Source organism: Haemaphysalis longicornis, unplaced genomic scaffold (genome assembly GCF_048455015.1).
Source record: "Haemaphysalis longicornis isolate Haplotype H1 unplaced genomic scaffold, Haemaphysalis longicornis Haplotype H1 scaffold_3, whole genome shotgun sequence".
NCBI classification, from domain to species: domain Eukaryota; kingdom Metazoa; phylum Arthropoda; class Arachnida; order Ixodida; family Ixodidae; genus Haemaphysalis; species Haemaphysalis longicornis.
Genome location: NW_027526335.1, coordinates 177,466,462 through 177,487,813, shown reverse-complemented (window position 1 = coordinate 177,487,813; position 21,352 = coordinate 177,466,462). Strand labels below are relative to the sequence as shown.

Genomic DNA, 21,352 nt, shown 5'->3' with positions numbered 1-21,352 from the left:
GGTAGTGTAGGGACTGTAAGCAAACCCTGAGATAGGGAGTTTGACAGCAGCCACCTATGAAAGTGCAGCCTGAACTTCAGGGCTTTTGTCGATGGGTTCCTTGTTGCACCCTTTGGGTACAGAAGTACCCATCACACATTGTGGCACTCCTTTTTAGCTTCATCGTGTCACACGCTCAGTCACCTGTCCTGGTCTGTTGTGTTGCCGCTCACTGCACTCCTTTTTGTCCAACAGCTTTATGCCAGGAACTGGGTGTCTCGTTGTGCTGTGTTCATTGTGAGCCATCCTGAAACATTTTATGGTCAATTAAAATGCCCGGACAGCTTTTTACAGAGGTTCATGCTAACCGGGTGCGAGCAACTATGTGATAACTGGTGCGAAATTTCCATGCAGATGGCAGCCTTTGATCATAAAATGTGATGTGCAACTGGCTTTCATTGGTTGATTGTGGGGTCTAACGACCGACGCAACGCAGGCGATGAGGTGCACTGTAGTGTAGGGCTCCTGATTCATTCCGAACACCTGGGGATCTCAAACCTGCGCCGAAATCTCGTACACACGGGCGTTTTAACTTTTCGCCTCCATCAGAAAAGCGGCGGCGGCGGCCGGGAATCGAACCCATGACCTGCAACTGGCTTTGAGAAAAAAAAAGCTCTTCGTATGTACGTACGCACATTACAGTGTATCATCACCATCAGCATGGCTTGCCTTGCACTAGTAAGTGAAAAATGGTGACTGCCGACTGACTTTGGTAGCAGAATGATGAGGGGAATGACGACCTCGCTCCTTGTAAAAGGCTGGCGAATTGTTGTGGTTGTCATGTGGTTGAGGAGCTGAATGATTGGGGCGATCCCGCACCTCCCCAATGTGGTACACCATCCTCACTGTTGAGGAATAGGATTGTGATCCTCCGTATGAGAGGCAGGGATGCGTGGAGCGAAATTAGGAGGAGATTTATGACCCCTGCGCAGAGATTCCTTCTCCCAAGGTGATTTTGTTAGCTCAAGGAGTGTCCCAACAGTCCTAAAGTGGTGTGGTCATTCTTGAAATTCATGGCTGTGAGTGAACGTCATAAAGAAAGATAACAAGCAGATATGTATAATAACAGGAATGTTGGGGAAATCTCCCAAAAGCATTTTCCCTCTAGTACCAGCTCACTTCTTGCAGGGCTGACCTCTGAAGAGGAACTCAGTTGGCTGAGGTTTCGTTTAGCTGAGGCCACGTTGTGGGGGCCAAGCTCTGACCCCAGATCCCAACCATGAGGCAGAGATAATTAGAAGGCCAAGAATGGGGTGGAGTGCATTGGGCAGGCATTCTCAGGTAATGAATGGCAGCCTACCATTGTCCCTGAAAGAGAAAGTGTATCACAGCTGCATCTCACCGGTGCTCACCTACGGGGCAGAAACTTGGAGGCTCACTGAGAGGCTTCAACTTAAATTGAGGACGACTCAGCGAGCAATGGAATGGAAGATGATAGGTGTAGCATTAAGGGACAAGAAGAGAGCGGAGTGGGTCAGGGAACAAACGCGTGTTAAGGACATATTAGTAGAAATTGAGAAGAAGAAATGGATGTGGGCAGGGCATGTAATGTCATTTTAAGGGAGACTGAAGTGATTTGCAAATATTTGCGGGATTACTAGCGCAAATTGTATTCTGGAGTCCATAGGCCATGTCTCAACCACTCTGAGCGCGTTTACGCGAATTTATTTAGTAGAAAAATCAATTCGAAAATGCTGTCCTCTTCTCTGAATCCTCGCCCATTTTCTGTGGCATTTTTGCGTGACGTCAGGAGATGACTTGGCTTGACTGCTTTACTGCACGGCTCGCCGGCCTTCCGACAGAGTCATTCGGCCCAGCGTTTAGTCCGCCGGCCGCCAACGAGTCGTCGCAATTAGTTCTCTCTGTTGAAACTAAGCTACAACACGTTTGTGAATGGAAGAGCGGGCCTTTATTTAGTTTGTTAGTTTGTACATTGTATCAAGCGCCAAGACAAGGTCGCTCCGCACAAGCGCTGCACAAGCGCACATGCGGCGCTTCGCTGACTGGTACGCCAGTAGGAAAATCTAAGGCCATTTGAAGGCGGGAGAAGAGTCAGCGAAGTCAATATAGGTGCTAAGGAAATAAAATCAACTGAAAATTTTACCGTACTGCGTAAACTAGGCAGCAGGAAGCACTTCTTTGCGCTGGGTGAACAAACACAGCGGTCAGCAGCACGACCACACATCTGCGAACGCTTTTCCGTCTAAGAAATGCAATTGCTAGACATAAGACATTCTGGAAATTTGGGGGACGCTTACTCCACGGGTGCGAAACAGTCATCTAACCTGCTTGTAATGCTAAAACTAAATAAAAATGTAAACTGGTTATACATTATATACCTTATATTTCCAACACCCGGCAGCGTTGACTCGTGGCCGAGTGGTCTGGAGCGCTAGGTATGTTATTTTGCAAGTCACAAGTTCGAATCCCCGAGGGTACATACTTTTCTTTTTGTATGTTGATTTCTTTGTTTTCGGCTGCTGTTTTCTATATTGAATTGACCATTTTTCGGCCGTAACGTTCACTGCTGGTCGAGTGAGTTTGCAGAACGCGCACAGACTGACCCTGGCGCACTAGCGAGTTCTCGTTGGCGTGCTGTGGCCATAAATACCGACTGCTTGCAGGCAGTGAACACAGGCCAGAATCAGCAGACCTTTGGCCTGGTTGCGAACATGCTTCTTACGATACAGGCATGCGTGAGGCAAGCTCCAAAGATGGGGGAAAAGCGCATGGAATGTGAGCGTCTGTGGTGACATGAAGGGCGTTCGTCCACTGCGTAGGCCTCGGCTAGTGATTGCTACGATTCCAAGCCGTCCTGCTAGGCTCATCTCAGGCATTTTACAGACGACAACATGACAGAAGCGTAGTATGGCGATTACTGAGATATCGAGAATGCCCATCCAATGATAACGTCGGATGCCAAGCATGTTGTTTCACAGAACTGAAACCGAAACTTGTTTGAGTGCTAATCTTGGACATCGTCCAATCACCTGACGTCACTGCGGTTAGTTGGCGCAGCCGCCACAAACCGCGCATGGTAGCTTTTTTTCTTCCAGGCTTTATAAAATAAATACCGCCTTATCGCCTGGATAAACGATGAAAAGTGTGTTCATTTGAGCCAGTCTACGCAGCCCAAGCAAAAACTAGAGCTTGACAAATTCACTTCAGCGTCCCCTTAAGGATAACAGAGTGGATCCCTAGAGAAGGCAAGCGTGGCCGGGGGCGGCAGAAAGTTAGATGGGCAGATGAGGGCAAGAAGTTTGCGGGGGTAAATTGGTCGCAGTTAGCACAGGACCGGGATAGTTGGAGGTCTGTGGGAAAGGTCTTTGCCCTGAAGTGGACGCAGATACGCTGCTGCTGCTGCTGATGATGATTACTTTGCAAAGGTACTACTCTATCTCGTTCTTTCCTTCCTTTCAGATCCTGAAGGCCAGGGGAGAGGAGGAGCTTGCACGGGCTACGGAAGAGGCAGAGTGCGATGTGCACGACGCGTACATGGAACGAATCAACGACTTCGTCACGTCTGAGGAAGACTGGTCGCTGGCATGCCACGCTGGTGTGACAACACTGGATCAGGCGTCGATCGACTACTCGGAAGCTTCCGTGAGAGTGCTCAAGGACATTCTCCTCGGCCAGGTGGTGGCGTGGAATGCCGTGGTGCTCATCGACTTCGTCATCACGGAGTTGGAGACGTACCTTGAGGCGAGGCTGCTGCGGCACATCGATCCCCGCGAGGCGATGTGCGAGACCACCTACGAGAAGCTGTTGAGGGGAGGCGAGGTGTGTGGCGCGCTGTGTCGGGGGGGCAGCATTCTGCCGCTGGAGAGCGAGAGGGCCTTCAGCTTCAGGAACAGGTACGGCAGGACCGAGTGTGAGGTGCATCCCGAGCTCGGTTTCTGCACCTGTTGGTCAGGCAGCCAGGGTGCCTTTTGCCAGCACCAGATCACGGTGCTCAAGGACTTTGGAGGCGACCACTTCCCCCGAGCTCCGGAGCTCACTCTCAGGGACTGTCAGCTTGTGGCCAAGCTTGCCTTGGGGGAGAAGTCTCTGCCGCCGACGTTTTTTCTGATGTCCTCCGTGGCACAGAGTCCCAACAGGACAGATGCTGTGGGGAAGGTTGCTGCCGCTGGTGCTGCCGATGGGAATGCGGACAATTGCGGTGACCACGGCGGTCGCTCTTGTGTCAGTGATGCTCAGATGCCGGAGGTGAAAGAGAGTTCGGGCCACCGCCTACAAGGGGGTAACCCGGTTCTTGAGGTGAGGGGCTTTTCTGGCTTTCATCGAGTGGAAGCAGTCGCAGTTGTACGGCTGGCCGGGCTTTCGATGTTTATTGATCATCTTATTGAGGCGACAGTGAGGGAATCTTCCGTCTTCCTTTTTGCAGAGGACCTCCTCAAAAACGTTGTGTGCGCCTTTCAGGGCATTTTTATACTGAATTACCGTATTTTCTCGAATCTAATGGGCACCTTTTTTCCGGAAAAACAGGTCCCAAAATCACATGCGCGTTACAATCGAGTACGACTCAAAACTGTGACGCCGTATCGCCATTGACGTTTCAAGAAGGTCACTTGACTACTGATCGCGTAGCCACCGCTTCGTATTCAGTGCATGTTTGCCTTTGATTGTCTGCGTAGTCTTTTTTTGCGTTCCTCTGTTCTTTCCGCTATGGAATTTCCCACTGCGAAGACACAGCGGGTTCACCACGATGCTGCGTTTAAGAAGAAAGTAATGTTGTGTGGGTGTCGTTTCCTTAAGCATTAGCGCTGTAGTTTTTTTTTTTTTTTTACATGCGTGGTAGCTTTTGACAACACCAGTGGAGTTTCTTTTTTTTTTTTTTTTTTGTTAAAGCCGCTGCGCGAACCGGGGACTCGGTAGTTACTGCGCGGCACGCGCTCACTAGCACTCACCATTTTCTCGCTCCTCGGAGTTTTTACCAGTTTTTTTCTTGCTGAAGCCACTGCGTGTGGCGGAGATGCTCAGTGGTCACCGCGAGCACATGCTCACGAGTGCTCAGCATTTTCTTGGTATTTTTTGCTGCAACGGTGAACTTGTGGCTAATACAACAATTCCGCTGGTAAAATACAGTGGAACCCCAGTTATATGTCCCCAGGTTTTATGATAGCCCCGGGTTTACGACGTACTAGTCAAGTCCCGGTAAAGTCCCCGTAGAAACAATGCGTTAAAAACCTAGGTTGTTTGACGTGATTTAGGCCTGTCCTGCATTATCCGATGACCCGTGGGAAGTGTGCGACCCACCGGCGGACGAGATAAAAGTGCCGTGGGCCTGTTTCGCGGACCTTGAGTTCAATTAGTTGACTCTGTCCTGCATAGCTTTCTTCTTCGTGTCATCTTTCGTCTCTCCTCCTTCCACCAGCCACACATTGCTGTGCACAATCGCTTTTCCTGTCTTCTGGCTGGTGTCTTCCTCTTGTTGCACAGCGGTCGTTGGGGCAGTGTGCAGCAGGTGTTCATTTCGCCTACTCAGCAGTGAATCGCCAACGAGCTTACGCCGACAGGCTGATGCTTTCGCACGTGTTTGTCGTGATCGCGTGTGCCATGATTCGTGTTGACTGACTGACGGGAATTGTGGCAGTGGACTGTGGTTGAAGGGTTTTTTTAATACTGCGTGATTGGCACCTGTACTTCATTATTGTTCTCGCATTTACCTTTTTTTTTAGTAATTTAGGTTTCGGAAACCTGAAAAGTATTAGTTTGTAGTTCACATTGAAGTTTTTTGAAAATACGTCGCACAAAACTGCATTTGTAGGTGTAATTGTTGTTCAGAGTTTACGACGCCCGCATTTTACGACACTTTTTCACGGTCCCGAGAAAGTCGTATAATTGAGGTTCTGCTGTTGTAAGTAGCTGGATGGTTGTGCAGGCTACACAGCGGGGGTGACTGTCAGAATTAATGCAACCGCAGGAAAGACCACCATCTTTTTGCAAAACACGTGAGCTTTTAGTTAAAAACACAAAAAGGTATGTGACCCCTGGCGCCCGTTTAAAGGAGCCATGAAGACAAAATACAAGTTTGGTTGTTTTAAAAGACTGCTTTTTTGGTATCTAATTTTACCGCAAACTTCAAACAAATAATCGAGATACAGTCTAGCCCACTTATAACAAAATTGAAGTGCTACAAAAAAGGCATTGGTATAACCAGTAATTGTTATAGCAGGGTTGGGCAGAAAATTTAGTGGTTTTCACCTAATACTAGTACTTGCTAAACAGAAATGAAACTGCACGGCTGACCACCCAGACTTCGCCATGTGTGCGCCAGTCGTCTCCGCAGGGTTCCCAGGAAAGACCGCCGTCTTTCCCAAAGGAAGATGTCTCCGCATCAAATCCGTGACGTTGTTTTCTTCCTTTTTAAACAATTGACAAATTGCATGTCACTTGGCATTGCTTTCTGCCTTTCTAGCATTGGTAATCAACTTTAGACTAGAGGAGCCCCTCTACCCCGCTGTGGCTTTATTTTAATCTGGACAGTGGTGAAGAGCTGCTCCCCGCCTCTCTCATTTTCTGGGCCATCTGACAGCAGGAGATAAGATTCAGGAGGCCGCTTTCTTCAGGTATAGCATGGCTACATAAAAGGCACAAACCTTTTCTTAGTGTTGGAAAGATGGGTGATTCCACAACTTATTTAATGCCTAAGGTCATGCCTGGTCACACACAGGTCTCCCAATACTATATCTAACGTAAGCTCATACCGTCAGGCTCAGTTGTTATAACCAATAATAAGAAATAATGACCATTGTAATAAGCGGTTTGTTTAGGTTCATGGCACCATGAAAGTTAGTTGTTATATCCAATATATTGTTATACCCAGTATAAGTGGGTTGGACTGTGTTAAAGAAAACGCATGAAGCAGTGCCAACGCCCCAGCCTCTTTCAGCTTGTTTCTCTGTGACGTCACAGGATCTTGTTTGTGCAATTGGCATCCGTCCACCTAAACCGACCGGCGATTGTAGGGGCGCCTTCCGACTCTTGTGGTTGTATCACTTAAATGGTAACGTGCGTTGATGCACTGATAACTATGCTTTTAGTGCGGGCCCATAGTATGTCACTCCTTCCCGTACTGCCGTATTTTCCAGTCTATAAGTCGCACTTTTGTATAAGTCGCACCCCCCCTCAAAACGACAGATTTTCTGGAAAAAAAAAGCGCATATAAGTCGCATCGGTGTGTAAGACACGCTGGTGTACAAAACACACTTGTTAATCGGGTACACTCATAGAGGATCAGTTCGTTAGAAAGTGCGGCAGAAAGTACACAGTTGTGGCGGCCGCCGCCTCTGAACGCATCCCCCGGTAAGCAGTCGAGACACGTGCATCTACTGTCAGAAGTCTAGACAGAAGTAAACTCTCAAAATGGTTTATTGATACACACAGATGGCATGTACTTGCAGACGGCATTCAGGCAAACCCATCAAAGCCTTCGTCCTCTGACTCGCTAACAAATAATTCTTTCATTTAGACCATAGAGCTGCGTCTTTTCACGTGCGCCGACATCACGCAGCACCTTTTCAAGCACGAACCATGCATGGCCACCTCGTACCGGATTTATTCCATACATAAATCACACTGGTGGATAAGACGCACAACAAAAATTTCAGGAAAAAACCGCGACTTATACACCAGAAAATACAGTTCATCACTGTACTGTGAAATTTGAAAATTTTGCTGCACTTCGTGTGTGTTTTGGTCTAACAAAACATCTTTCGTGGCTAAAAAGGAGCTGAGTTGGATACTGAAGGCCAGTTTTTTCATATTAAACGAAGTGGTATTGTGTCTTTGTGGCTATGTTGCACGTTTATGTGTTGGTGATAACAGCTTGTGAATGCTTGGCACTTTAGCAACATGTCTATCTTGCAGGCACAGGAGAAAAAGTATCGGGTCTTTGCGTCGCGTCTGAGGAAGGCCCACGAGCTAGCCAAGAACTGCCCAGGATACCTGACCCTCCTGGACAGGATCATCGCGGATCTCAAAGGAGTGGACACTAGCAGCGCAGCGTACAACTTGTTTCTGCGAGTCGGCGCCTCGTCGTCCTTGGAAAAGCGTCGCAGGTCTGCGCCAACCATCAAGAGGCCGAGGAGGGTGCTGCGAACCAACCTGAAGCGCTTAGACGGCACTTGGGCGTTCGATGCCGTGTCAGGCTTGACAGATTCCAACTCCTGCGTCTCTGATGCAAGCGATGCGTCTAATGCTGCGTCACACTTGACCGACACTGAAATGTGTTTCTCTGACGCGAACGACGAGTCTTGTGCTGTGTCTCACTTACCGGATTCTGGTGTTTCTCTCTCTGATCCTGCGAACGATGTGTCTGATGTCGTGTCACACGTTATGGACACTGAAATCTGCCTCTCTGGTGCAAACTGTGCGTCCGATGCTGTGCCACGCTCAGCAGATGCCGACGTCAGCCTTCCTGATGTGTACCACACATCCACTGCTGTGTCATGCAAAACGGATGCTGATACTTTGCTCTCTGATGCTAACGATCCATCTAATGCCGTGTCGCATGTAATGGACACAAACACCGGTCTCCCTAGTGTAAATAATGCACCTCAAGTTGTGTCGAACTCAAACGATACAAATGTCTGCCTGCCTGATGTAAGCGATGCCTACAAAGTCACGCCAAACTTAACCAATACAAATGTGTGCTTCTTGGCTGCAAACGATGCATCTAATGCTGTGTCATGCTCAACAAGCTCTGACATCTGCCTGCCTGATACAGGCGACGCATCCAAAGCCGTGTCATATGTAACTCATGGAGGTGTCGGCCCCTCTGATGGAAACGGTGCATCCGGTGCTCCACCGCGCATAACTCTCATCGAAATGCACTTTCCCAATCCAATCTGTGAAGTGCAGTATGTGACAAGTGTTTTCAGTGGCAGTAAGTCCAGCTAAGAAGCACTGTTATTTATCTAATAGAGTGGCCTCTCTATAGGTTGCCACAGCTTTTGCGAAGTTTAATTTGCAAATGGCAGCTTTCAATCAGCAAATAGTATTTTTGCCACACAGCAATTTGTGCCAGTGAGTCCTTTTCCTAGAGACCTACGAAAGAGGTACCTGCAAACCACACGTGCCGAATGCCGCATTGTTAATGGCATTCTGTGCAACGAGCTTGCGCTGCATGGACGACTGCTTCAGAAGCATGTGTGAACAATAACCTTTTGATTGCGGCAATGTGTTTTTGTCATACTTATGATTAAATTTGTCTTGGATTTTGCTCTGCAGGATAAACAAGTGTTGTGGCTGAGGTATTGGACATTGAGTTATCGCGTTTACAAGTGAGACACTGTTGCTGTTAGTCACTGTTTTTGTGATACTTTGCATTTGGATGTCTGTTGCTTGATGATTTCGAAGAGGAGGGAGCACTAAAATAGCAAAAAGAGTAATGTCCTGCACAGAAGTCTCTAAATCTCTAAATCGAGAAAGTCACAGGGCAGACACTCGTGAACTCTATCACTCAACAGGTGAACAAACGCAACACACAAATCGAAACATTTTCTTGCACAGGCGTTTTGAAAGGCTAGCTGGCTAAACTCAATTAACCTAACTGGCAGCACTCTGCGCAGTCACTTTCCTTTGTTCCACAGGAAACTCATCGGATTATATAATCAAGCTCACTGCAAAGTTACTGACACGCTTTAGCTCATTAAAACTGGACAGTTTCACTAACAGTGACAGTGTTTGCAGCCTCACGGTCAACTGGGGCTAGCGTGAGCAACATGATGTAGGGTGTCTTTGCATCCTACTTCTCCAAGTGCTCTCTGACGTTTTCTCGTCGGTCCTGACTGGTGGACTGCCCTCCCAAGGCCTGGCAAAGCGTTTTGCATCACCTCGAGGACCGGGCCAATAGAAGTTCTCCAGAACATGGTACCTTGTTCTTCGAACACCTTGATGACCGTGTCTGACGTTCTCACGAGCCGCAATAAGGATGTCATCCTGGTAAGGTTTAGGGACAACTAGTTTGACCGTTCGTCCGGTCGTGAATTCATATTGCCGGTGCAAAATGTTGGCGTCATGAAAGACAGTCCAGTGGTTGCCATTCCCTGAGGAATGTGAATTCATATTGCAGGAACACAATGTTGGCGTCGTGAAAGAAAGTGCAGCGATTGCAGTTCCACGAGGAAAAGTGTGTTCATATTTCTGAAACAACATTTCAGGGTGCCATGCTTGCACTGTTTCTTTGCGAGTTGATCCTTGGAGACGTCGAAGCATCCTATTGCTGTTACTCTTGAATGCGCAAGGTAGCTCTTCGCTTTGGCGACGGCCGAAACTAAGGGTTGTCTTAGACGTGTATAGTTGGGCAGCCTTAGCTTTCCCTGGCTTGTTGAATCCGGTGCCGCTCTCGTCCCGGCATGAATTTTGATTCCGAGGCGCACTCACACCTGGGATATTGCCGAGGACTAGACTGTAAATAGGCTTGTTCATGCAGGCAGCGGTTATTCCTCCACTAAAGTAGGGCGCGTCAATGTGGATTACCGCCTCCTGCAGGCTCTGGACTGTGCCATCCATAAGAAGCACTTGGCTGGTCCCCCCGCTCAGACAGCCGTGTGCGACCAGTGACCTCTGGACGATAGCCGTGTTGCTTCTTGTGTCTCTTGAAGCCTAGTTTCTGCTCGACCATGTATCCTTCAACCACGGTTATGCCTTCCACGAGGAAGATGGGCCATTCCGGACACGTGTGGTCGCCGTTGTTGTCTGTTTGGACTCCTGGTTTCTGGGGACTCTGAAGTTTCGGGCAACAATGTCGAGCGGTAAAACCCTTGGCGAGCTCACAAGTAGTCGCCTTGTAATCCCCAGGCGCGCACTTCCGCGGCGAGCCCTTCGGTGTATTACGACATTCGCAGCACGTTGAGCTATTAAATCACAGAGGAAGAACCTTTCAGGTGGCCTCTTCTTCCTATCAGGTCTTCTTGGCTTGTCTCTCGCCCCTAAAAATGCTTAGGGGCTGCGCCACGTAACCTCGTTGCTTACGGTAGAAACGCAGTTGCTTTCACAGAAATACTTGGCAACAGCAATAGGGAATCGTTTCCAGAATAAATAGCGCGTGACAGTAGAAACTTATTGCTTGACGTTACAGCTCAATTACAGCGCAATAAGCGTTTGATTAACACGTCAGACGTTTTGATGGCAGTAATGTCAGGTAATGAAAAGTAAAATGGCGGCAATGGCAGTACCTTCCCCCCTTCCCCATAAATCAATGTGTGTGTGTGTGTGTCTTGCAACACATCTTTATAACGCGCATTTTTCCGCCGTATTGTACCTCTCACCGTGAAGCCAGCACGGCTGAGGAAACTGGAGACCGAGCACAGGAATGCACTTCGGGCCCGTGTTGCCTTAGCACGCTCGCTGCAATGTGCAAGCAGTGTTGCTAGACCCGGAGCCTAGCCCCAGCACTTTGCGCCCTACAGCAAGCCCTCAATACCATCCAACGCCTCCATAAGGCACCACATAGAGGCGCGCGGCCCTCCTCTCACGGCTGCTTCAACTACCTCACTTCCGAATGGGCAAGATTATTTATTATTTCCAAACGGTGAACAGTTGCTCCGATGGATCCCATCATGCCTCTTTTACCCCACGTGACAATTGAGGTCACCATATCTGGCACCCTGCCTCACGTGGTATTAAAACGCATCACTCCACCGTGTGAAATAAGGCATGAAACAGCAGCCTGCTTGGAGAATATTTATCGACACGCGCTGGTATTTACCTATGGATCCGTACTACCAGGGACAGGAACCTACAACTACGTCGCGCCTGCCTACCCTTCAGTCAGGCAATGCCGCCTGCCCGTGGTCAGCAGCTCCACAACGGGCGAAATTCTGGGCCTTGGCTTGGCTGCGGATACGATAAAGATTTTGGGGAAAATCTCGTCTAATGGCAAGTAGCTATACTTTCAGATTTACAATCTTCCCTACCCCAGCTAGGCGTGCGCCCACCGTAGCGGTCTCGCCGTGAAATTTCTCGCCTTCAAGCTGCACAGCCTCAGCACAAAAGGCCTCAGCCGCGGTGTGCAGTTACGCCCAGCTAACCTAGGCATCAAGGGAAATGAGGAGGTTGATCGTCTGGCAAAAAAAAGCGCGTAACCCATGCACTTAGATGAGTGAGGCGATTAGGCCCCTAAACGTGGCGCGGTACCTTATCCCAAGGGGCATCAAAACCATGCATCCTTAACCACCGAGTTGCACCCGGCATTTTAGCTCACCGGGCTGACCGGGTTCTCCTACTTCGTCTGCGTATCGGCTGTCACCGCTGTGCAGAAAGAAGCCACAGGCGTGGCATCGATAGTTCACCTACCTGCCCACACTGTCCTGCAATAGACACTCACACTTGTACTGTAAGAAGGTCGGCAAAATTTGCAGGGTAGAAACTATCTTCACGTACGGGACACTCGAACTGCCTTCATGCGCCTCTCCGAACCTGCATGCTGTTCAAGGACGGTTATGCATGCTTCAAATGAATCAAATCGCGAAGAAACGCGTTCTGTGCCGCGCTGAACTTTTAAAGAACACAGCACTCTCGGACCGACTATGATGCTGCCGGTGCTCTGCGTGCTGCGTGGATTGCAATCCATTATCTCTTCTTCTCCCTTTCTATCGCCATGACTGCATCCTTAAACCGAAGGACGCCTATCGGCTGGGTCATGTTCACCTTGCTGTTTCAATAAAGCAGCACACACACACGCCAACACATCGTTACAAGTAAAATAGGCCTCCTGCGCTGGAGTTTTGGCGACATGCAGCGCCCCTAGCGGCCGACGCCTCTGGGTAGTACAAAAGCAGACGACCCTCGCCGCCCACCATGTGTTTTCAATTACAAGCCAAAGTGAAAATTGGTTGTGGCGCCTTGTGGCGTGTTTAAATGACGGCATACTGTATGAAATAGCCCTTAAAGTAGCTGCAGAGGCTAAACAAAATAATATCCGCTAAAAGAAGCCGATTTGTCGGCTTTCTTTTGAGCGAGCTGTCGCGGTGGTCAGTATCGCCAGGTCGGGTGGTTTAACTGTTTGACGACATTTACAGTTTTTTTCTTCTTGCGTGCGGTCGACAAAGGAAAGTTCACGAGTAGCATAAACACGGAACGCTGCTCATCTTACATCCTGAGGTAACTGCAAAAGGTTGCTTCATCGGGAGCATGCAAGCGAACGCAAGAATTGCGCAGCGCCGGAGCTGACTCAGCTGACACTGCTGGCCTGGCACCGCCTTTGAAACGAGTGGAAATTGTGTTTCGTATTTTCGCAAACTAAATGATTCTTGCGTAACGTTTTACGCCGCACGATTTACGAACGGCATATGGTACATGTATAATAGCGAGTAGGTGGGGCAATAGCGCCAATTAAATAAACAAATTAAGCGCTATTAAAGGACGCAAAACACGCACCAAATCACACGCCCGCTGCCTGCAGAGATGTACTTCTCTAACATCACGTAACACAGCATAACAGCCGCTTACACGGCACGGGGCCCCGAATATTTACATACGATCATCACTGACTGTGTTGGTTTTCTAGTGCAGGGGTCGTCGAATCTGAACGCCGACACGACAGTTTTGACTTCAAATGGAGTTAGACAGCGAGACAAGAACATAGAATTGGCGTCCTCCAGCTGAATTGCCCCCCCCACCCCCCACCCCCATTTTCACACATCGCCAGATTATTGTCAAATATTATTCGAAATTCGCAGAATTTTTTCTCTTTGCATTCAAAGCCCCCCTCCGCCTCCGCCTCCCCCCCCCCCCCCCCCCCCTTGATTTGCCGTCCAGCCCTCCGCCGTATCGGCTGCATGGAACTCGGCCGTTGCTGACCCTCATTCTAGGCTATTAAGTGCGAACTGGGAATGTATGCTGCAAGAGCATAATTAAGTAAAGTGAGCGCAAACAACGAAAGCGAGCGGCCTCTTAGTTCGCCCGACCACTTTGTTTTACGGCCACTAATTTCGGAATCGCAAAACAGATTTCACGCTTCTGACGGTCGCGGCATTTTGTCACTGAGACACGCAACAAAACGGCAATCTAACGCTGCACCATGTATTCGTAACGGCGACGCAAACGAGCACTGTTTAATGAAAGTGCACGCATAGTGTGCAGGTACGAAAAAGAGCGGCGCACCCCAGCAGGCGAGCCTGCGGTCCGCCGGACTCGCTGGCTCGATCATCGCCGATTGCGTCACTGTTCTTTTTTGATCGGCTGTTTTTGAGAAGTCTTTGTCACCTAGAGGAGTAGTTTAAACTAGAAATTTTACTTAAAATTTCACTTCGTACGACCATCGATCGGTGAACCTGCGAGTAGCAGACGCCGTCACGGTCCTGGCACTTTCGTCGGCGCTGTAAACGTGTTTAGCGCTGCAAAGCTTTTTCCCCTAATGCCAACTTGATCGCTGAAATATATCGGACGCGTCGGGGATGAGCTGGTGACCAAGTCGAAAAATAATCGGGAGCGTCGAGCTCATTTTGCTTCTCTCAACACGGGATCCTATGGGACCCACGCAGCTTTGTACTACCCGGAAGTACTGCCCGGAAGCCGCTTGCGCAGCGCCCCCTGGGCAGCGCAGGAGGCCTATAAGCTTTCATAACTACTATTTATTCATCACCTCAGGTTTAGCGTTGATCATAAAAAGTGTCCTCACCAATTCTGTAACCAAAAGCGGACTTTAATGTTTATAGGTTTGGAGATTATGGGTTAGGCAAATTGAGCCTACTTGAAATTATCGGTTATTATGTGGTGTATACAGTAAGCGGGTGATAATTTAGGCGTTCATGCGTTTTCGTTTAAGATATTTTTATGGACTCCATCGGTACATGACTGTGGCCCCACATTGCTCACGGAAGTCTTCGGAGGACAGCGCGCAAATGGTCTCTATTTATAGTATTGTCACGTCTCCACATGCATGTGAACGGGCTTTTAATTTGTGGCATCGCAGCCAAGACAATGACGACCAGCGAGTGCTACCCGGAATGCATCTAATCAGTGGCCCTCTCTGGCAGCTCGAGCGCTTCTCGGTCAAGAGCGTTCTGCTCTGCTGGGGAACTCCCGCCAGGTGGCCACGGCATGCACAAGCACTGCACACCGGCTCCCGACTCGGAAGCGAAGTTGACCGGTTACTACCACCTCAGACTGACTACACCGGTACCGTACGATTCGCTACGCCAAGCGGTTCAATCCGGCACCAACATCGAAGGGATTGGCCTACCCTGCGGTCAGTAATCGCCACCTGTAATCGCCATTTCGGTCCCTTTGCTAGGCCTGCTCAGGCCGCATAGCCTTGGCTGCACTGCGCTCTGGGCGCGCGCCTATGATCGCTGCCAATGCACGAGACGAACTGAGCCTCCCAGCTATGGAGATCATAGCCGGAGAAAGCATCGACTCCGCAGAACGTTCTTAACAAACCGGAATGGGCAACTATACGTCACCCGCAGCGTACATTTCTCAACGGTGCAAATAACCTCTCAGCATCGCCAGCCACGAGCAACCAACTGCAGCGAATCAAGCGCAGCCACTACACTAGGCGCGGCCCACCTGCTACGCCACTCCATGAAGCTGATATATCAAGGTCGTCCTCTGACCACGCGGAGGACTCGATCTCAGGTCAGTGGCTCAGGCCTCCCTTGCAGACGCTGTTTTTCGACAAGCCAACATCCAACAAAAATCACGCCATATCCACGAAATGAATGATGATAAGTGGGGCGAAGCTCGAGAGGGGGAGATCATCGGTAACCGTAACTCTCCCGTGAAAGTTCGCCCATTACATCATTAAGAAAGACGTAAGACTGTGTGCGTACATTGTACAAATCAACTTTTATTTTTGGAGTCAATGCTCCCAGGCCCAGACCTGGTGAAAGACCCCGCGCCATCGAGGACTACCCCGCACCTCCACCACAATTTGTCACGTAGGATGGGACACAACGGTAAAGAAAGAACTTTTATTTAGGGCGAATTTGTGCCCGAACAAGACGAGAGGAAACGAGCAAAGGTCCTTGCGTCTCGTTCGATCTCCGAGAATGACCGCCTGCGTTCGTGGCGTGATCTCTTGCGTGATCTCCCCCTCGCAGTGCACGTGCGCTCGCGCCTCCGTTGGCGAACACAGACAAGCTCGCGCTCCCGGTGCCGAGTTTGCGCTGCCGGTTGCAGCCGGTTCTTGCGCGTGCAACGCGGCCCACTTTGCGACATCTCCGAAAGCATGCGGCGGTCACGTACCACGAGACACAAGGGATGGACAGACCCATGGCTTTAGGAGCTTCGCCCCTAAAACCCGACCGATCAAATACGGGTCCAGCATGTGGCCAACTTCCTGCTCATCAGCACCCCCTCAGAAAAACGGGCTCGAAAATACTCTGCCATCCAGTCCCTGTCTCTGAAAGGTCACCTGTACGAAGTCGTCACACACGTCTCCGCTCCAGCTAATACTGCTACAGGAGTCATCTTTAACATACCTGAAGGCGACACACCCGATGAAATATACCGCAGCATTATCGACTACAACCCTGATGTACGCATCCTTTCGGCGAAACGACTTGGCACCTCGAACATGGCCCAAATCTTATTCGATGGCCCACGCAGGGATGTATACACCCCCTCCCCCCCTAACACCCACCCAACACCCCCCAGAAGGACTTCGACACCCCCCCAAAAAGATTCCACAACCACAAGCACCGTGCCTAGAGATTTATACACCCCCCCCCCCCAAATCGAAATTCTGCATAAACCCCTGGGCCCACGAGTCTCCTACTGGATCCGATATAGGGCAGCAACGTACCGTTGCAAGCCCTTTCGCCGCAAGACCGAAGCCTGCATGTCATGCTGGCAACCCGAACATCGCTAGGATGTTTGCCCTACCGCGGATGCGACCCCAAGATGCTCCAAATGCGGGACCCCTAATCCCGCTAAACCCCATTGCTGCAATTCCAAGTGCATTGTGTGCGATGGCCCGCACCTCACGGGCTCGTCAGACTGTCCACGCCGCTTTCAACCCCGCAAACATCATCAAACCTACGCCCAGGTAGCTGCTTCTGGACAAGACCAAAGTGAAACCCAGGCTCTCCAAACCGTGGGCGCCAGCCAAGAGGCACATCCAGGCACCAGCATCCGAAAACCCACCCAGACTGAAGGCGGAACGAAGAAGCCCCCACCCGGCTGGCAGATGTCAAACAAGCAGCAACCTATGCAACCACCGAAGAATACTACGCCAAGCGGTGGAAAAAAAGGTGAGGGGCCCCAGCACCAATTCACACTGCTCGGCTCAAACCCAACAACCCCCTCTATCTATCTCCCCGGATATACTTAAGGAACTAGCTAATATCAGGGCTGAAATCACCCTGTTCAGGCAAGAAAATGCCTCCTTGCGGCAAGAGAACAGGTCTCTCAAACTTCATATCAAGAACCGTACTCGCGAAGTCCCCGCTCCGAATCCTCCTCCGCCCAAACGCAGAGCAACCCCCGACGCTCCCGAAACGGCAGCTGAGAAAAGCACACGGGACGAGCAGATAGACAACAGTTCGCCGCCCTCGAGCAGAATGCGGTATCCTACAGGCAAACTCTAGTAGAACAAAAGAACGAATACCTAGGACTCTATCAAGCGCTGCAGGCAAATTTAGCGACCCGTCAATCGAGCTTGGCATCAAGCATTGAGGAACTCCGCACCGAAATGCACACTTACATGAAAGACGTCCTCAGCTGCATAAATGTAACCCAATGGGATATAACCCCTCAGTAACTACTCACTATGAGCCTGCCCATCAATAAGAGTATACCAAGACCGTCAGGGTCTGGCAGTGGAACTGCAGGGGCTTTCGAAAAAAAGCGTAGCAACCTGCAGCTACTCATTCAGTCGGTTGTCTCTCCCCCAGATGTCATAGCCTTACAGAAAACGGGCACAATCGTTAAGCTTCCCTGATACAAAAACCCTGCAGGGAGATACTGAGCCCAAAACAGCCGTACTAATCCAACGTAACATCCCAGCACAAAGGACCCAATTCGGAAGCGTACAAATTCCCCATGACCTAATCACGATTTTTCCCACGAGAAAAGGAACCTCCAAGCTTTTTTGTTCTAAACGTATATACTAACCCCAAAGCGCAAAACCATAAATTCAACCTTTTATTCTCCCTTGCTCGGAAAGAGGCCGGCCACGTGCTTTAGTGGTAGGTGATTTCAATGCACCTCACACAGCGTGGGGCTACCTCAGCTGCACAAAAAAGGGACGGGACCTCTGGGACCAGGTGCAAATTCATCATCTCACGTTAGAATCAGAACCCAACACACCTACTAGGATCGGTAACAGTGTTCAGAGAGATTCCATCTCGGATCTCACATTTATGCTTCACGTCAAGGACACTCAATGGACGGTTACTGACACCTCCCTTGGGAGTGATCACTTCATTATTCAAACAGACATTACCCTCACTCACTCCGTCAAAGCACATCTTCGACAACAGCATCTCATAAACTTGGATGAGTTCAGGAATTTCCGAGTACTGCATGGTGAAACATTAGATAAGCCAATCCTATCCAATCTCGATGCTTGGGTTCAACAGCTGCTTGCAGACACACGAGCCGCAACCAAAACAATTCCAGAGATACCTTCGGAAGTCATAGACCCGCACCTACAGCACCTGTGGGAGGCATACAAAAGCATTCAAAAACGATGGAGGAGAGCTAAACACAAGCACAAACTAGGCCGTAAACTGTCAGGTCTATAGCATAAAATTGAAAATTACACTCACCGACTTTCCCAGGATCAATGGGGCCAAATCTGCGAACAGATGCGGGGTAACCTGGGCATGAGACGCACCTGGCAGCTTTTGAAGCATCATTTGAACTTGAACCACTCAAAAATGGAACTGGTGCATCGCCTCACTAGCATCATCCAAAATTTTCCAGGTTGGAACTTAGACCTTATTGACAAAGTCAAGGATATTTACCTGCCCCGAGGCGCTTGCATTCCCCTTCCCCCATACGCAGGATTAGCTAACACTACTATGGACGGCGATATATCCGAGGCAGAGGTCAGAGGAGCCCTACTAAAGCTTCGGCCACGGTCAGCCCCAGGCTTAGACCAGGTAACCAATAAAATGCTCAGGAATCTAGATGACAGATCTATCACCTTTCTCACAGGATTCTTTAACGATTATTTGCAACAAGGCTCCCTACCGCAATCGTGGAAACACGCTAAAATTACTTTTATTCCCAAACCCGGAAAACCATTGGCATTAGAACATCTTCGACCAATTTCCCTTACATCCTGTTTGGGGAAGCTCTTTGAACATATTATCCTCACGTGGCTAGTCTCCCAATTTTCGACGCTCCCAGTCTCTCCCACACTCCATGATAGGGTTCCGGGCTGGCCTGTCCTCCTCCAAATTTCACGAGAAATAACACCACGAACTAACCTGGACACGACAGATATTCTTGCCTTAGATATAACTAAGGCATTCGACAATGTATCCCACGAAGCCATAATGAACGGACTGCAGTCTATTAATCCGGGAACCTGCACGTATAACTACATACGTGGCTTTCTGTCCGGTCGAACTGCAATTATCCAAATTGGGGGCATTACCTCTGACACGGTTGAACTTCCATCTAAGGAACCCCTCAAGGAGCGGTGTTCTCTCCTCTACTATTCAACCTGGCCATACTAAACATTCACAATCGATTAGAACAAATTCCCGACCTCAGGTTCAGTCTATACGCCGATGACATCACCTTATCGGTCACGGGGCGGCAGTGATTCGCACATATAGGAGATTCTGCAGGCAGGTGCTCAGGTCGTAGTAGAAGAAGCTGGACGTTTAGGGCTTTCCTGCTCCTCCAATAAGTAAGAACCGCTCCTATTACCCCCCAAAAGAAATTGTGAAGTTTCTCCGGACATCAAAATTCAGATAGCGAACAAGCCGATCCCAGAGGTCCCTGTACTTAAAATATTGGGGATAACAATTCAGCGAAATCGAGCCAATACAGAATTTCTCCATAAATTGGAACAGCATGTCAACCAAACTATTGGGATCATTAGGCGTATCTCTAACCGTCGCAAGGGGCTCATGGAGGCGGAGAGGATCCGTCTGAACCAGGCATTTGTTATCAGTAGGATAACTTACTCCCGTACGTAAACCCCAGTAAAAGTGAATTAGAGAAAGTCAATCACCTCATCCGCCGGGCATACAAAGCTGCCCTTCACCTCCCTCTTAATACGTATACTGCCAGACTCGAGGGACTTGGGATACATAGCACTGCAGAGGAGCTCATCGAAGCCCATTTATCCAATCAGGTGGTCCACCTATCGAAAACTCCCACTGGGCATCGAATAACCACTCTCGACGACCTTGAAGCAAAATCTCCCCTCTCTAGCGACATTCACTCCAATCTCATCATCAGGCCAATCCCTCGCAACATGCATCCTATTCACAACGTGGGCCGTAGAGAACAAAGGGTACGAGCTCTACGAAAACGTATCCCGGTACGACCCGATGTAGTGTATGTGGATGCTGCTGTACATAGGCACTACAATGCCTACGCCTTCGCTGTAACCCCCCACCCCGATAACCCCCCACTCACCTCCCTGACCGTTCACTCTCCCCACCCAGCCACGGCGGGGGAGGCGGCCATTGCGTTAGCACTCTCAATGAGGCCGACCCCATCAATCATAATCTCTGATTCTAAAGCGGCCGTTCACAATTTCGCTTGTAGCCTAATATCAACGCTGGCCTCCAAAATTCCGCAACAAAATCCACCCAATTCCCCTGTAGAGCTTATCTGACTCCGGCACACGCTGGTCTCGAGGGAAATGAGGCTGCCCACAATGCGGCTCGAGGGCTTACGATCCGAGCCAGGGCCAGTCACGTTCCATACCACAGGGCCAGATTTTCCAGGGACTGACTAGTCACGTACAATGCAATTACTACCCATCACAGCCTCGGCTGCCCACAATGCGGCTCGAGGGCTTACGATCCGAGCCAGGGCCAGTCACGTTCCCTACCACGGGGCCAGATCTGCCAGGGACCGACTAGTCACGTACAATGCAATTACTACCCATCACAGCCTCGGCTGCCCACAATGCGGCTCGAGGGCTTACGATCCGAGCCAGGGCCAGTCACGTTCCCTACCACGGGGCCAGATCTGCCAGGGACCGACTAGTCACGTACAATGCAATTACTACCCATCACAGCCTCTTCCGCCGTAAATACCCTCCCGCCCATATCCAACTCGACCTTTCCCAAGAAGACGCGTGGCGTCTTCTGCAGACGAACACCTTTCCTAATCCCGCAAAGCTGAACCTTATTCATGCTTCTTTATACCCCTTCCCAGAATGCCCTGCATG

At 49.8% G+C, this 21,352-nt stretch overlaps 1 protein-coding gene across 2 annotated transcripts in view; it reads left to right on the top strand.

Moving 5' to 3' along the window:
- LOC144175822 (uncharacterized) overlaps positions 1-9,717 on the top strand; it is a 32,429-nt gene extending 22,712 nt beyond the window's left edge. The window contains exons 6-7 of one of the 2 annotated variants that reach the window (XM_077704832.1): positions 3,460-3,819; positions 7,909-9,717. In XM_077704832.1, the coding sequence (XP_077560958.1) occupies positions 3,460-3,819; positions 7,909-8,940 (1,392 nt within the window). In that variant the 3' untranslated portion in view covers positions 8,941-9,717. Of the gene's footprint in view, positions 1-3,459; positions 4,297-7,908 lie in introns of both variants that reach the window. The other variant, XM_077704831.1, reaches the window with a different exon arrangement.
- Positions 9,718-21,352: the final 11,635 nt, after the last annotated feature.